General features: G+C 42.7%; 1 protein-coding gene across 1 annotated transcript in view; it reads left to right on the top strand.

The window, feature by feature from the left end:
* The window catches only part of CIAPIN1 (cytokine induced apoptosis inhibitor 1), a 31753-nt gene extending 21600 nt beyond the window's left edge, over window positions 1-10153 (top strand). The window contains exons 6-9 of the mRNA XM_067470979.1: window positions 559-632; window positions 2980-3095; window positions 5395-5464; window positions 9842-10153. Of these exons, the coding sequence (XP_067327080.1) occupies window positions 559-632; window positions 2980-3095; window positions 5395-5464; window positions 9842-9952 (371 nt within the window). The 3' untranslated portion in view covers window positions 9953-10153. The remainder of the gene's footprint in view (window positions 1-558; window positions 633-2979; window positions 3096-5394; window positions 5465-9841) is intronic.
* Window positions 10154-18058: the final 7905 nt, after the last annotated feature.

Genomic DNA, 18058 nt, shown 5'->3' with positions numbered 1-18058 from the left:
GGACCTGAACAGCCTCCTTAGTAGCAGGTGGGAAGGAGTGACAGAGTTGGACGTCATCTGCGTACAGATAACACCGCACCCCGAAACTCCGGATGATCTCTCCCAACGGCTTCATGTAGATGTTAAATAACATGGGGGACAATATAGAGCCCTGCGGGACCCCACAAGACAATGGGTCTTGGCTGTCAGCAGCATGGAGGTGCATCCGCTGCTGGGAACTCACGCGGGAGGGATTCTGTGTGTGCGTGCTAAGCAAGTTAATCCATTTTGAGTTATGGGAAGGAATTCTGGGAAATGAAGTCCAGTATTCAAAGAAAGGATGAAAATGCACGCTCTGAGAGTTAGGAAAGGCTGTCCAGGAAGGCACAATCAAACACTCCCAAAAGATGACCATCCATTTTTACTTTATAGCAACCCTGAGCTATAATATATCTATAATAATAATATCTATATATCTATCATAACAATATCTATGTCTACAATATAGCAATGGATGGCGGGTACAGCTAGCGTGCTATAATTTCGTTCTCCTATCTTTCCTATCTCTCTTGTCTTCAGAAAAGCCAGCTGTGGATCCTTCTGCTGCCAAGCTGTGGACTCTTTCTGCCAATGATATGAACGATGATGATGTGGTGAGTGCAAAAAAGAGCCTCCTAGACAAGCTAGAAGTGTTCAGATTTTTTTCCTCATATATGTCAGTATTATGGTTTCCACATGAGAAGTTCTGTATTTTATATATTTCTCTATGTTCTAATGCAGTGCTTCTCAACCTTCCTAATGCTGCGACCCCTTAATACAGTTCCACATGTTGTGGTGACCCCCAACCATTACATTATTTTGTGGCTACTTCATAACTCTAATTTTGCTACTGTTATGAATCGTAATGTAAATATCTAATATGCAGGATGTATTTTCATTCACTGGACCAAATTTGGCACAAATACACAATATACCCAAATTGGAATGCTGTGGAGTTGTTGTTTTTTTTTGGGGGGGGGGGGGGTTGATTTTGTCATTTGGGAGTTGTAATTGCTGGGATTTCTAGTCTACCTACAATTAAAGAGCATTCTGAACTTCACCCAAGATGGAATTGAACCCAACTTGGCACACGGACTGCTCAGGACCAAAAGAAAATACTGGAAGGGTTTGGTGGGCATTGACCGTGCGTTTTAGAGTTGTAGTTCACCTACATCCTGACTGCACTGTGGACTCAAACAACAATGGATCTGGACCAAACTTGGCACAAATACTCAAAAAGCCCAAATGTCAACACTGGTGGAGTTTGGGGAAAACAGATCTTGATATTTGCAATTTGTAGATGCTGGGATTTATAGTTCACCTACAATCAAAGAGCATTCTGAACCCCACGAATGATAGAATTGGGGCAAACTTTCCACACAGAACCCCCACAACCAACAGAAAATACTGGAAGGGTTTGGTAGGCATTGAACTTGAATTTTGGAGTTGTAGTTCACCTACATCCTGACTGCACTGCACCTACATCCAGATCCACAACAATGGATCTGGACCAAACTTGGCACAAATACTCAAAAAGCCCAAATGTGAACACTGGTGGAGTTTGGGGAAAACAGATCTTGATATTTGCAATTTGTAGATGCTGGGATTTATAGTTCACCTACAATCAAAGAGCATTCTGAACCCCACGAATGATAGAATTGGGGCAAACTTTCCACACAGAACCCCCACACCAACAAAAAATACTGGAAGGGTTTGGTAGGCATTGAGCTTGAATTTTGGAGTTGTAGTTCGCCTACATCCAGAGAGCAGGAGGAGGGCTTTTGGTGGAAGGATTTGCCATCTGTTTCCAAAAATGAAGAGGAAGACAGGTAGAGAGATCTTCAACTTTATTTGCCAAAGGGTTTCCTAAGCCCATCAGAAATATGTGTTCTCTGATGCTCTTTGGTGACCCCTCTGAAATCCCTTCACGACCCCCTCAGGGGTCCCGACCCCCTGGTTGAGAAACACTGCTCTAATGGCCTACTCTGCACTGCATTGTTTTCATAGAATCATAGAATCAAAGAGTTGGAAGAGACCTCCTGGGCCATCCAGTCCAACCCCATTCTGCCAAGAAGCAGGAATATTGCATTCAAATCACCCCTGACAGATGGCCATCCAGCCTCTGCTTAAAAGCTTCCAAAGAAGGAGCCTCCACCACACTCCGGGGCAGAGAGTTCCACTGCTGAACGGCTCTCACTGTCAGGAAGTTCTTCCTGATGTTCAGATGGAATCTCCTCTCTTGTAGTTTGAAGCCATTGTTCCGCGTCCTAGTCTCCAAGGAAGCAGAAAACAAGCTTGCTCCCTCCTCCCTGTGGCTTCCTCTCACATATTTATACATGGCTATCATATCTCCTCTCAGCCTTCTCTTCTTCAGGCTAAACATGCCCAGTTCCCTAAGCCACTCCTCATAGGGCTTGTTCTCCAGACCCTTGATCATTTTAGTTGCCCTCCTCTGGACACATTCCAGCTTGTCAATATCTCTCTTGAATTGTGGTGCCCAGAATTGGACACAATATTCCAGATGTGGTCTACCCAAAGCAGAATAGAAAGGTAGCATTATTTCCTTAGATCTAGACACTATGCTCCTCTTGATACAGGCCAAAATCCCATTGGCTTTTTTTTTGCCGCCACATCACATTGTTGGCTCATGTTTAACTTGTTGTCCACGAGGACTCCAAGATCTTTTTCACACGTACTGTTCTCGAGCCAGGCATTGTCCCCATTCTGTATCTTTGCATTTCATTTTTTCTGCCAAAGTGGAGTATCTTGCATTTGTCACTGTTGAACTTCATTTTGTTAGTTTTGGCCCATCTCTCTAATCTGTTTTGAGGCAAAATATTGACAGGCTTTTGTAACAGCAGTAAAGTAGGAACAACATTCCCAAAATGAAGAGGGCTTTTTGGAAACCTAAGTGTTTTGGTTCCCTAGACATCAGAGTCATTATTCATGACTTCATTTCAGGATCTTCTGGATTCAGATGAGCTTCTCGATCCAGAAGATTTGAAAAAGCCCGATCCAGCTTCCCTCAAAGCTCCGTCCTGCAAGGAAGCCGGAAAGAGGAAGGCCTGCAAAAACTGGTGAGTCCTGTTGTTCTTTCTGCTCTTTATCGCTACTCAAAGCTTATATACTTCTGTGTAAACATTTCTAGTCTATTGAAGGGGTGTGAACTCATCAATTTAGCCAAAGACTCTTAAACAAGGGATAGATAAGTAATGCAACATTTGGGTTTCTGTATAAACATTCCAAATCTAATTAAAGGGTGCTCGTCCATCTATTATCCATTTTTTTTATAAATGATGGGCAGATATGTAATGCAGAATGTATTTATGGGCAGTAGTCATACTTTTGGACAACAAATCGTATTATAGCCGTCTTTTTCTAATTCTTTACTAATTCCATATAAAGTTCCCACTCTTCCATGAAGTTATGTCGAAGACACCTACAATCTATCCAAAATCTCTCAAAATTATAGTTTTATTATTATTACTATTATTATTATTATTATTATTATTATTATTGATGGATAATAATCTATCCAAAATCTCTCAAAATTATAGTTTTATTATTATTACTATTATTATTATTATTATTATTGATGGATAATAATCTATCAAAATCTCTCAAAATTATAGTTTTCTTATAATTATAATTATTTATTATTGATGGATAATTATCCAAATCTCTGAAAATTATTATTATTATTATTATTATTATTATTATTGATGGAAGTCAATAGTAGTAAACTGCTTAAAGTGCAAAAGACAAAGAGGGAATACCGTAAAAACACAATGCAGAGCAGAAGAGAAAACTGGCAAAAGAAGGCTCTCCATTGACGATTCCTAGGAAAAATTGAGAGCCGAATTGACAAAGAAAAAACATGGCTGTGACTCACAAATGGGACTCTGAAAAAGTAGACAAAGGAGGGCCATCAGAGCCAGAATTGAAAAGTCCACGACACATCCCAAGTGTAGACTCTGCAAGGAAGCAGATGAAACAACAGATCCCATCCTCAGCTGCTGCAAGAAGATTGCGCAGACAGACTCCAAGCAGAGGCACAACACCATTGCTCAGATGATTCATTGGAACTTGTGCCACAAACACCATCTGCCTGCGACAAAGAGCTGGTGGGACCACAAGCCGGAAAAAGTTACAGAGAATGAACAACCAAACTCCTCTGGGACTTCCGAATTTAGACAGAGAGAGTTTTGGAGCACTCTACTCCTGAGCTCACGATCATGTTATAAAACAAAGTATGGATTGTTGATGTCGCAATTCCAGGTGAGAGCAGGATTGAAGAGAAACAACTGGAAAAGCTGACACAATATGAGGATTTAAAGATTGAACTGCAAAGACTCTGGCACAAGCCAGTCAAAGTGGTCCCAGTGGTGATCAGCACACTGGGTGCAGTGCCTAAAGACCTTGGCCTGCACTTAAACACAATCGGCACTGACAAGATTACCATCTTTCAACTGCAAAAGGCCACCTTACTGGAATCTGCATGCATTATTTGCTGGTACATCACATAGTATTAGACACTTGGGAAGTGTTCGACGTGGGATCCAAAACAACAGCTAGCAGAGTGACCTTGTTTGCTGTGGACTCATCTTGGTGTGTATCAAATAATAATAATAATAATAATAATAATAATAATAATAATAATCGGTACACTGGATGCCATGCCAAAAGATCTGAGCCGGCATTTGGAAACAATAAACATTGACAAAATCATGATCTGTCAACTGCAAAAGGCCACCTGACTTGGATCTGCGCGCGTCATTCGAAAATACATCACACAGTTCTAGACGCTTGGGAAGGGTTCGACTTGTGATTTTGTGATACGAAATCCAGCATATAGATCTCGTTTGCTGTGACATACTGTGCTTTTGTGTCAATAATAATAATAATAATAATAATAATAATTCTTTATATCCCGCTTTTCTCCCTAATGGGACCAAAAGTGGGTTACAACACAAAACAATGCAAATCAAAACACCTCTATGCACATAATGAAAGTGAAAATATGTATGTGGCTGGGGTGCAAACGCAAAGGAATGAATACTTTGGGGGTGTTGTGTGATTTCTGTTAAACAGGCAGGACAGATAGAAGTATTATGTTGGCATTTTTCCCAACATTGGCGTCCTGGAGGTTGTGCTCAATTTCGGCCACAAGGGGTGCTGTCGCTCTATCATCTATAAACAAAAGAGCCTTGCTCACAGACGACCTCCTTCCTTTGATCGCTACCAATTTTCCCCCCTGATATTTCTTTTATGGCCCCTATTATCACATCACCCCAGTGATTCCAGCCATGAAAGCCTTTGATGGTACAATGAATATGTTGCTAGATAAATGGTGACGAAACCTGTTTCTCCCCGCAGTACCTGTGGCCTTGCTGAAGAGCTGGAGCAGGAGAAGAGGAGCGCACAGCCCAAGTCCGCTTGTGGGAATGTAAGGACTTTACTCTATTAAACTGTCCATTCTGATGGTTTTGCATCTCCTTCTTCTGGCGCGTTTAGGATATAATGCCATTTGCAGAACGCCACAGTGCACACGTCTACGTTTCCAACTTATTCCTTAGGTTGCAGCGTTTTCATCACATCAGAGCAGGCACTGTTTAATTGACTATTGACCCTGGTGGCACGGCGGGTTAAACTACTGAGCTTGCTGGTTCGAATCCAGGGAGTGGGGTAAGCTCCTGCTGTTAGCCCCAGCTTCTACCAATCTAGCAGTTTGAAAACATGCCAAAGTGAGTAAATCAATAGGTACCACTCCAGCAGGAAGGTTTATTTATTTCATGTCAGGTGTTGCTGCAAGGAGGTCCTCCATTGTGCATGTGGCAGGGCTCAGGTTGCATTGCAGCAGGTGGTCAGTGGTTTGCTCCTCTCCGCACTCACATGTTGTGGATTCCACTTTGTGGCCCCATTTCTGAAGGTTGGCTCTGCATCTCGTGGTGCCAGAGTGCAGTCTGTTCAGTGCCTTCCAAGTCACCCAGTCCTCTGTGTGCCCAGGGGGGAGTCTCTCATTTGGTATCAGCCATTGGTTGAGGTTCTGGGTTTGAGCCTGCCACTTTTGGACTCTCACTTGCTGAGGTGTTCCAGCGAGTGTCTCTGTAGATCTTAGAAAACTATGTCTGGATTTAAGTCGTTGACGTGCTGGCTGATACCCAAACAAGGGATGGGCTGGAGGTGTCTCTGCCTTGGTCCTTTCTCTATTGGCTGCCACTTCCCGGCGGATGTCAGGTGGTGCAATACCGGCTAAGCAGTGTAATTTCTCCAGTGGTGTAGGGCGCAGGCACCCCGTGATAATGCGGCATGTCTCATTAAGAGCCACATCCACTGTTTTAGCGTGGTGAGATGTGTTCCACGCTGGGCATGCATACTCAGCAGCGGAGTAGCACAGCGCAAGGGCAGATGTCTTCACTGTATCTGGTTGTGAACCCCAGGTTGTGCCAGTCAGCTTTCGTATGATATTGTTTCTAGCACCCACGTTTTGCTTGATGCCACTTTTTGCTTGATGGTAGGAAGGCAATGGCGCTCCATGCAGTCATGCCAGTGGCCACATGACCTTGGAGGTGTCTATGTACAATGCCAGCTTAGAAATGAAGATAAACACTGAGTCCGAGAGTTGGACACAAATAGACTTATTTGGTCCAGATCAATCAAGTTACAGAGAATTTATTTATTTATGGCATTTATTCCATCCTTCTCACACCGAAGGGGACTCAGAGCAGTTTTTGTTTTGTTTGACATGTCAGGAGTGACTTGAGAAACTGCAAGTCGCTTCTGGTGTGAGAGAATTGGCCGTCTGCAAGGATGTTGCCCAGGGGACGCCCGGATATTTTGATGTTTTGTCATCCTTGTGGGAGGCTTCTCTCATGTCCCCGCATACATATATACCAAATCGAACACGATTTTACCTCGGCGATTTGGTATAGATGCATTTTATCTATATGTATTTTAATCTTGTATTGTTGTATGATGTTTCAACTTGTATTAGTAGCATTGAATCCTTGCTGTAAGCCGGTCTGAGTCCCTCTACGGAGGTGAGAAGATCGGGATATAAAAGTTTTAAATAAATATCAATAAAGAGGAAAATTCCCCTAAAACCGGAATGCTACCTACTAGGCCTAACAGATAAGAAGTGGGACAAAGAGACTGATAAGGTATTTATTTACCTAATAACAACAGCTTGTATCCTATTAGCCAAAGTATGGAGACAAATCAATCAAGGTGAAAGAAGAAAGCGCAAAAGCCGGGTTGCAGCTAAACATCAAAAAAACCAAGATTATGGCAACAAGAATGATTGACAACTGGGAAATAGAGGGAGAAAATGTGGAGGCCGTGACAGACTTTGTATTTCTAGGTGCAAAGATGACTGCAGATGCAGACTGTGGCCAGGAAATCAGGAGACGCTTCCTTCTTGGGAGGAGAGCAATGTCCAGTCTCGATAAAATAGTCAAGAGTAGAGACATCAGACTGGCAACAAAGATCCATTGCCTAGTCAAAGCCATGGTCTTCCCTGTAGTCACCTACGGATGTGAGAGCTGGACCTGAGGGAAGGCTGAGCGAAGGAAGAGAGATGCTTTTGAGCTGTGGTGTTGGAGGAAAGTCCTGAGAGTGCCTTGGACTGCGAGAAGATCCAACCAGTCCATCCTCCAGGAAAGAAAGCCCGACTACTCACTGGAGGGAAGGAGACTAGAGACAAAGTGGAAGTCCTTTGGCCACATCATGAGGAGACAGCAAAGCCTAGAGAAGGGAATGATGCTGGGGAAAGGGGAAGGCAAAAGGAAGAGGGGCCGACCAAGGGCAAGACGGGTGGATGGCATCCTTGAAGCGACTGGACTGACCTCGAAGGAGCTGGGGGTGGTGACGGCCGACAGGGAGCTCTGGCATGGACTGGTCCATGAGGTCACAAAGAGTCGGAGACGACTGAACGAATGAACAACATGGAGACAAAGGACAATACCAACAGAGGAAGAATGGATAGAGAAAATACTGGATATCATTAATATGGACCATCTAACATACATACTGGCAGCCTCACGAAATACGCCGGTAAAGGCAACAAATTGGAACCCCGTTAAAGAATGGCTTAGGGAAAGGAGGTTAGAGATATTAATATGATATTATTAGATAGTAAGAGGTTAGTAACCAACATTCACGTAGAAAGATAAAGAACACAAGACGAACTGTGTAAGATTAAAGGAGTAGCAAAGTAAAACTGGGGGACGAGAATAAGTTCAAGAAAATTAATGAACAAAAGAAAATGCGAACAGAAGCGAGGGGAATGGAAGAAAACAAAAAGAAAAAGGAAAATTTATATATAAATGCTTGTTTATATAAAGATATATATTTGTATGTATGCGTATATGTGTGCATGCATGTATATTATTTATTTATTTATTTACTTCGCTTATATACCGCAATTCTCAGCCCAGGGGCGACTCATTGCGGTGTACAACATAGAAAAACAAGGTGCAAAATACAAGACACAGTGTAAAATAATCCAATTCATCCTTATCTCTCTACCTAAAAGTTATCGTTTCTCTGTTTGTTGTTTGTTGGTTTGTGCGACAAAGGCTTCTCTTTGTTCCATCTTGTCTCCTGTACTTTACTAATAATATAATATATTATATATACATATAATATTTATAATATAAAATAATACTAATAAAACAATATTTTATATTACATGTAATATTACTAATAATATTACAATATAATGGTATAGTACAATATCGTAATATATAATACTGATATTGTACTATGCTAATAATATAGTATATTGTATGTATATACATCTTGTGAGCCCCCAATGGCGCAGTGGGTCAAACCCCTGTGCCAGCAGGACCGAAGAACGACAGGTTGCAGGTTTAAATCCGGGAGAGCGCGGGTGAGCTCCCTCTGTCAGCTCCAGCTCCTCATTTATTATTATTTATTTATATTTATTTTTTAAATATTTTTATTAGATTTTATCAATACAAAAGTATAAAAGACAAGAAGAAGAAAAAACACAAAACACTCACAAGACTAACATACAGACAAACATAGGTCAACAAACCGAACAAATACACTACATTAAAAAAAAGAACAGCAACAATATCAGACCTCCACCTCTCTCTAACATGGTATTTAGGATTGTGTTACAGCCAGTTCTTCTAAGATGATCTTTTCTTTTTCTTGTTCTTTCTCTTTTTCTCTTTTTCTCAGTCTACTATGTTCTCTATATATACAAGATTCTTAAGTATATACATGCATACATACATATACATTCTTCTTCTTGTCTTTTATACTTTTGTATTTATAAAATCTAATAAAAATATTTAAAAAATAAATATAAATAAATAATAATAAATGAGGAGCTGGAGCTGACAGAGGGAGCTCACCCGCGCTCTCCCGGATTCAAACCTGCAACCTGTCGTTCTTCGGTCCTACTGGCACAGGGGTTTGACCCACTGCGCCATCGGGGGCTCACAAGATGTATATACATACAATATACTATATTATTAGCATAGTACAATATCAGTATTAGATATTACAATATCGTACTATACCATTATATTGTAATATCATTAGTAATATTACATGTAATATAAAATATATAATTATAATATTGTATTATTAGTAGTATTATATTATAATATTATAAATATTATATGTATATACAATATATTATATTATTATATATTATATTATTAGTACAGGAGACAAGATCGCACAAACCAACAAACAGAGAAACGCTAACTTTTAGGTAGAGAAAGGTATAAGGTGCATCTCACTTGGAAATAGGAAATGTGACCTGTCTGGGCCTTTCTCCTTCCTGCAGTGTTACCTGGGCGACGCCTTCCGCTGTGCCAGCTGCCCTTACCGAGGGATGCCGGCCTTCAAACCGGGAGAGAAGATCCTCCTGAACGAGAACAGCCTCCACGACGCATGAAAGAGGGACCGTCCCAAGCCTCTTTTGGGTCTGCAGCCTTCTTTTGCTCACTGGGAAAACATCTAGACAAGGAAATAGAGACTTCAATGGGAGGCAAGGCAAAGAAGACACGTGCTAGCCTGAAAGGAAGGACTTCAAACCCTAGTTAGTGTCTTAGTAGCTGACAATTCAGAATATTCTCCAAATATATACATTTATGAACATCTGTGTTGGTGATGGTTGTCATTCACTTCTTGGGCCCTCCAGGTGTTTTGGGCTTCAACTCTCACTAGCAGATTTCAGCAGGGATCCCATCAGGTCCGCTGGCTTTGTTATTTTTTTGGTGGCTGACGGCATTGCTGACTTCTTCCAAACTAGGCAGTACTGCAAGCACATCTCTGGTTTATTGTTGCAGGATTTGTGAGAGAACCTCATTGGCCACATTGGAGCTGCGATTCAGCCAGTAGGCTGTTAGGAATTGTGAGAATTGAAGTCCAAAACACCAAGAGGGCCCAAGTTTGCCCATGCCTGCTTCTAGGAGTTGGCTATCGTAATCTGTTTTGGATTTGCCAACGATTGTATCATCTAGAACAGTGGTTCTCAACCTGTGGGCCCCCAGGTGTTTTGGCCTACAACTCCCAGAAATTCCAGCCAGTTTACGAGCTCTTAGGATTTCTGGGAGTTGTAGACTAAAACATCTGGGGACCCACAGGTTGAGAACCATTGATCTAGAGATACTAGGTCCTTCTTTTGCCTTATTGAGCCCACACTGTTGCTTGTCAAAGAGTGTTATGCCAAATCCAGCACAGGAAAGCATCATGCAATGAATGTGTAGGATCAGTTATGAGGTTACCGTTGCACAGTCCACGTTTCATCTCCATCTGGTGTCATTGGAATGGTATGAGGATCAAAAATTAAAGTCTCCAAAAACAAGCTATGGTTTTATTTTGCTTTTCCCAGTTAACATTTCACATCTACTTGTTGGGATTTCACATCTACTTGTTGGTGATGCATCTGCAAGCGTTAAATGGAGAATTTCAAGGAAAAAATGCATATACTCAGATGTATAGGGAAGGAAGTCTCCTGCATCAGAATTCAAGAGTTCAGCGAATAAATGCATCAGAACCCATAGATCGAAAATTTGTGTCATACACCAGAGCAGGAACACCTCTGATCTTAAACACCACACCGGCTTGGTCAAATCAGCAAGCAGTTTATTGAAGAATATAAGTAAGCAAAGCAGTAAAATTAGCAAAAATAATGAAGTTCCAAAAACAAAGATTAGTCCATGCACTTCAGGACAAAATAATACCCATTAGGCTTGGGTGGTTTCGTTCGTTAATTTCGTAATTCGTTATTAATTCGTATTTAAATTAGCTTACGATCCAATATTGAGCCATGCAGGAATAATGTGAGGAGTAAATTAGATTAGAAACAATTTTTTCAATTTATTTCGTTATTATTTCGAAATTATTTCGTAATGATTTTCGCATGTCTGGTGCAAGTTTTATAGTTGTTGTGTGTTTTATCACACCAACAGTCAACAACAGAGGGAGAGGGAAGCTTCAGAAGTTCCCCCTGTCCCATTTGGAGGTTTTTTTTAGCATATTGCGCAATCGCGTCCGCCATTAACGAATCGATTCGTAATTATACAAAATTTCGTACATTTTGAAATTTTTAAAAGGAAAATTTCGGAATTCTTTAAAAAAAAACGAAACGCGATGGACTCCTAAAAACGAAACGAGTTTAGAAACAAATTTTTCCGTTGTTACCCAAGCCTAATACCCATAGTAGGCTTGGGCGATCAAAAAAAAAAAAAAGGTTCAAAACTCGTTTCGTTTTTGAAATGGCGATTCGTTTTTGAAATGATTTCTGAAATTTTCTTGAAAAAAAGATCGAAAATATCAGAAATCCGAATCGCTTCGTTTGCTTCGTTAATGGAAGGTGCACTGCTTAGCCAGGCCCACCTCGTCCCTCTGCATCACTGCCAGGGAAGGGAAACTGCGAGATTTTAAAACTAACCTCGTAGTTTCCCTTCCTTGGGTGGCAATGAATGGCGATGGATTGCAGAAGAACGAGGTGGGCGTGGCTATGCACAGCTCTTCCTGAAGGCCACTGGGGGCGTGGCCTTCAGGAAGAGCTGTTCTTAGCCACGCCCACCTTGTCCCTCTTTGCATCGCTGGTCATTCAAAGCCACATCCGAAAATAATTCCGAACAATGGGGAAATTGTTTCAGTTCGGAATTGCTCGTCCCACTATTCCTGCATGGCTCGAAATTGGATCAAAAGGTAATTTGGTCCGAATTAATTACGATTTTAGAAACTAACGAACGAACCTACCCAAGCCTAACCCATAGGTACAAAAATGCACGAAGCAAGACACAAAATTCATGAAACAAGGCAGCATGAAAAATCAGGAGCTTGACAAAACTTGGTACATGAAATTAAGAACACTTGAAAGCAAGACTTATGAAATTGCAACATTGACCCGACTGAGGCAACTCTTCCCCTTGAATCAATATAAAGCATTTCCAGATTCCAGAACTGAAAGAAAAGCATTTCTCCTGCCCTTACAACCAGATAAGGGTTTATTATCTCTCTTTTCCTGTAAACAAACTGATATTTGTGCGTGAGCACTCTGTCTTTGTTTACAAAAGCCTTGCTTTCTGTCTACACTCTCATTAACTTCTGTACCTGACAAATCATCTTCAGACATTTGCTCTGAGAAAGACTGTGAAGGGCCTCTCCCAGGAATGTGGCCTTGTGAATCTTCCTGAGACAGATTGGTTTTCTCGTCTGAGCTTAACTCAGGCCCAGGCAAATCTTCATCCCCATTGCTAACAGACCCTGGCCCAGAAAACCTTTCATCCTCATTTCCATCAGGAACATCATCCCCATTCCCATCATGTGTTACACTCCAGAACAGGAAAAGCCCTCTAACTGTAAACACTACACCGTTGATTGGAAAACAATCTTATTGAATGTATTTTCGAAGGCTTTCATGGCCGGAATCACTGGGTTGTAGGTTTTTCGGGGCTATATGGCCATGTTCTAGAGGCATTTTCTCCTGACGTTTTGCCTCCATCTATGGCAAGCATTCTCAGAGGTTGCTTGCCATAGATGCAGGTGAAACGTCAGGAGAAAATGCCTCTAGAACATGGCCATATAGCCCCGAAAAACCTACAACAACCCAATCTTATTGAAGATAATTAAAAAGCAGCAAGCTTAAGGAGCTGGGCATGTTTAGCCTGAAGAAGAGAAGGCTGAGAGGGGCTCTGATAGCCATGTATAAATATGTGAGAGGAAGCCACAGGGAGGAGGAGGGAGCAAGCTTGTTTTCTGCTTCCCTGGAGACTAGGACGCAATGGAACAATGGCTTCAAACTACAAGGGAGGAGATTCCATCTGAACATGAGGAAGAACTTCCTGACTGTGAGAGCCGTTCAGCAGTGGAACTCTCTGCCCCGGAGTGTGGTGGAGGCTCCTTCTTTGGAAGCTTTGAAACAGGCTGGATGGCCATCTGTCAGGGATGATATTCCTGCTTCTTGGCAGGGGATTGGACTGGATGGCCCATGAGGTCTCTTCCAACTCTTTGATTCTATGATTCTAAGTAAAAAGCACTTTAAAGGAATAGGTAAACCCAATTAGGTTTGAAGATAAGCAGGAGAAAAAATAGTCCAGGTATAAGTTCAGCAAAGTGCATAAAAACAGTCCACTCTTCTCTAATATAATCCAGGAAACATTAATCCAGGGCATGAGTAGGCATTCATACATTCCAAGAATCCAAACCATGGTCAAGAAACACTTAGACAAGAATCTTCCAAAGCAAAGCTTCCATGAAACAAAGGACGAGAACTACACTTGATTCCAACGATGCTTCATCTGACTATATTTCCTATACTTGGAACTTTTTATCCCCGCGTTAAGCTATTCCACGCACTTAGGAATTGGTTTCATTTTACTTGCGATCCCCTTATCTTTTTCTCTCGGAGCCTGGCAGAACACCGAAGGCACTGCTCAGCCTGTCTGTTTTAACTAATTTCCTCTCACCTATCTATTGCTCATTAAGTCTCACAGCTGAGCCAAGTGCCCAGTTGTTTTCAAGCTCCAAATCCTGGGAACCCTCCCGTAGCAATTCAGGGAGTACACTACCATCCCCACATTCTTCAGCAACATTCTCATGGGAAACTAGACTTTGCACAGGGGTCTCCTGGTCCTTCTCTGCATCAGTATCATTGACCAAACCCTAGGCTTTTGTAGTCTGACATTCAAAACACTACACCACACAATTGCCTACCTATTGTTGTTCTGCCAAGGAAACTGCATGATAGCTTTATCATAAGTTGGAAATGACTTGGAGGCACAAAACGACAACATTGCAGCGAATGCACAAAAATAGTCCCAACAAAATTGCATTGATGACATCAATTGGTCTGTGGATTCCATCCATTTAAGGTGGAATCCGGTGTCAAACAGGGATGTGTTATTGCCCCAACTTTATTCTCCATCTTCATCGCTATGATACTTCACCTTGTTGATGGGAAGATTCCCACTGGAGTGGAAATCATCTATCGGACAGATGGCAAGCTATTCAACCTCAGCAGACTGAAAGCCAAAACCAAGGTTACAACAACATCTGTTATAGAACTCCAGTATGCTGATGACAACATCATCTGTGCGCATTCAGAAGAAGATCTACAAGCCACTCTAAACACCTGTGCAGACGCATACGAGAAGCTCGGCCTGTCATTGAACATTGAAAAAACCAAGGTGCTGTTCCAGCCGTCACCAGCCAACCCCTCTCCAATGCCAGCGATACACCTTAATGGTGTCACATTAGAAAATGTTGATCATTTCTGCTCCCTTGGCAGCCACCTCTCCACCAAAGTCAACATTGATACCGAAATACAACACCACCTGAGCTCTGCAAGCACAGCATTTTTCAGAATGAAGCAGAGAGTGTTTGAGGACCAGGACATCCGTAGGGAAACCAAGGTGCTTGTCTATAAAGCTATTGTCCTTCCAACCGTACTATATGCCTGCGAAACGTGGACTGTCTATAGACATCACATGCAACTCCTGGAATGATTCCATCAGCGCTGCCTCCGGATAATCCTGCAAATCTCCTGGGAAGACAGGCAGACAAACGTCAGCGTGCTGGAAGAAGCAAAGACCACCAGCATTGAAGCGATGGTCCTCCGCCACCAACTCCACTGGACCGGCCACGTAGTCCGGATGCCCGACCACTGTCTCCCAAAGCAGTTGCTCTACTCCGAACTCAAGAACGGAAAACGGAATGTTGGAGGACAGGAAAAGAGATTGAAAGACGGGCTCAAAGCCAACCTTAAAAACTCTGGCATAGACACTGAGAACTGGGAAGCCCTGGCCCTTGAGCGCTCCAGCTGGAGGTCAGCTGTAACCAGCAGTGCTGCAGAATTTGAAGAGGCACGAATGGAGGGCGAAAGGGAGAAGCGTGCCAAGAGGAAGGCGCGTCAAGCCAACCCCGACCGAGACCGCCTTCCACCTGGAAACCAATGCCCTCACTGCGGAAGAAGATGCGGGTCAAGAATAGGGCTCCACAGCCACATACGGACCCACAAGAATACTGGAAGACAATCCTCTTCGGAAAACGAGGGATCGCCTAAGTACTGTGGATTATACCCGACTTCTCACTTGATCTCTAATACAGCTTCTCAGCCTCAAAACAAAGGTGTTTCTGAACATGTACAGAGTTTTTTGACAACTAAATAGCAGCAGCTCGTTATCCTAGTGGCAAAATGGGTTAAACCCTTGTGCTGGCAGGACTGCGGTCGGCAGTTTGAATCCGTGGAGCAGGATGAGCTCCCACCTGTCAGCCCCAGCTTCCCATGCGGGGACGTGAGAGAAACCTCCCACAGGATGGTAACATATCCAGGCGTCCCCTTGGCAATGTCCTTGCAGATGGCCAATTCTCTCACACCAGGAGCGACTTGGGGTTTCTCAAGTCGCTCCTGACACGACCAAAAAAATAATAATTTAATACATATGTTGTTTGTTATAAGTTGTTGTAAACCGCGTTGAGTCGCCGGCTAGGCTGAGAAACGGCGGTATACAAGTATAGCAAATAAATAAATAAATAGAATGTTTGCAATGTTTGTGAGAGGCAGGTAAGAAATAACATAATAATAATAATAATAATAATAATAATAATAATAATAACAACAACAACAACAACAACAACAACAACCAGGGTATTTAAAGTGGGATCAAACTACATTCATTATTATTATTATTATTATTATTATTATTATTATTTTATTGACACAAAAGCACAGTATGTCACAGCAAACAAGATATTATTATTATTACTATTATTATTATTATTATTATTATTATTATTATTATTGGGTTGTTGTAGGTTTTTCGGGCTATATGATCATGTTCTAGAATGTGCATAACTGTTCAATGCTAAGGCTTCCTGCCAAAATGGAACTGTAGAGGAGAGTCTACTGAACAAGCCAGTACCTGCCGCATACCAGTACTGCCATCTGTTGAGGAGTTACGAAGGTGGAGGCATTACTTTTCATTCACCCTTGTATGTATGCGTTTGAGTGTGTGTATACACACACTCCACTTGCCTCATTTCCAACAGACCTCCGAAGATGCCATTAGCTGCATATGCAGGCGAAATGTCAGGAGAGAATGCTGCTGTACCATGGCCATACAGCCCGAAAAGATTCACAGCAACCCAGTGATTCGGGCCATGAAATCCTTCGACAACACAATACTGGAAAGGTTTGGGGGCAATTGACCTTGATTTATAGGAGTTGTAGTTCACCTACATCCAGAGAGCACAGTGAATCCAAAGAACAATAGATCTGGACCAAACTTGGCATGCATGCCCGATATACCCAATTTTGGTGAGTTTTGGGGGAAATTGCCCTTGACATTTGGATGTTGCAATTATTGGGATTTATTCTCAACACAGAAGCAACCACAAGGACGACCACCTCACCCGCCTCATAGGAAACCTGCTACAAAACAGGAGCTTTTTTGTTGACTTCCAGGGCCAGAGAAGCAGATGGCGGAAACAGAAGAACGGCCTGCCTCAGGGAAGCGTGCTTGCTCCATCCATGTTCAGCATTTACACAAATGACCAGCCACTGCCAGAAGGGACAGAGAGTTTCATCTATGCTGATGATCGTGCCATCACTGCTCAAGCAGGGAGCTTTGAGATGGTAGAACAGAAGCTCTCCGAAGCTCTAGGTGCCCTTACTGCCTATTACAGGGAAAACCAGCTGATTCCTAATCCATCTAAAACACAGACATGTGCCTTTCACCTTAAGAACAGACAAGCATCCCAAGATCTGAAGATCACCTGGGAAGGGATCCCACTGGAGCATTGCAGCACACCCAAATACCTGGGAGTCACTCTGGACTGTGCTCTGACCTACAAGAAGCACTGCCTGAATATCAAGCAAAAAGTGGGCCCTAGAAACAATATCATACGAAAGCTGACTGGCACAACCTGGGGATCACAACCAGATACAGTGAAGACATCTGCCCTTGCGCTATGCTACTCTGCTGCTGAGTATGCATGCCCAGTGTGGAACACATCTCACCACACTGAAACAGTAGATGTGGCTCTTAATGAGACATGTCGCATTATCACAGGGTGTCTGCCCCCTACACCACTGGAGAAATTACACTGCTTAGCCGGTATTGCACCACCTGACATCCGCCGGGAAGTAGTAGCCAATAGTGAAAGGACCAAGGCAGAGACATCTCCAGCTCATCCCCTGTTTGGGTATCAGCCAGCACGTCAACGACTTAAATCTAGACATAGTTTTCTTAGAGACAGTCGCTGGAACACCCCAGCAAGCGAGAGTCCAAAAGTGGCAGGCCCAAACCCAGAACTTCAATCCATGAGTGATACCAGATGAGAGACTCCTCCTGGGCACACAGAAGACTGGGCGACTTGGAAGGCGCTGAACAGACTGCACTCTGGCACCACGAGATGCAGAGCCAACCTTCAGAAATGGGGCTACAGGGTGGAATCCTTGGCATGCGATTGTGGAGAAGAGCAAACCACTGACCACCTGCTGCAATGCAACCTGAGCCCTGCCACATGCACAAGGGAGGACCTTCTT

Source organism: Anolis sagrei, chromosome 8, assembly GCF_037176765.1.
Source record: "Anolis sagrei isolate rAnoSag1 chromosome 8, rAnoSag1.mat, whole genome shotgun sequence".
Classification (NCBI taxonomy): Eukaryota; Metazoa; Chordata; class Lepidosauria; order Squamata; family Dactyloidae; genus Anolis; species Anolis sagrei.
The sequence above is the reverse complement of the archived record's forward strand: the minus strand, read 5'-3'. Positions and strand labels throughout refer to the sequence as shown.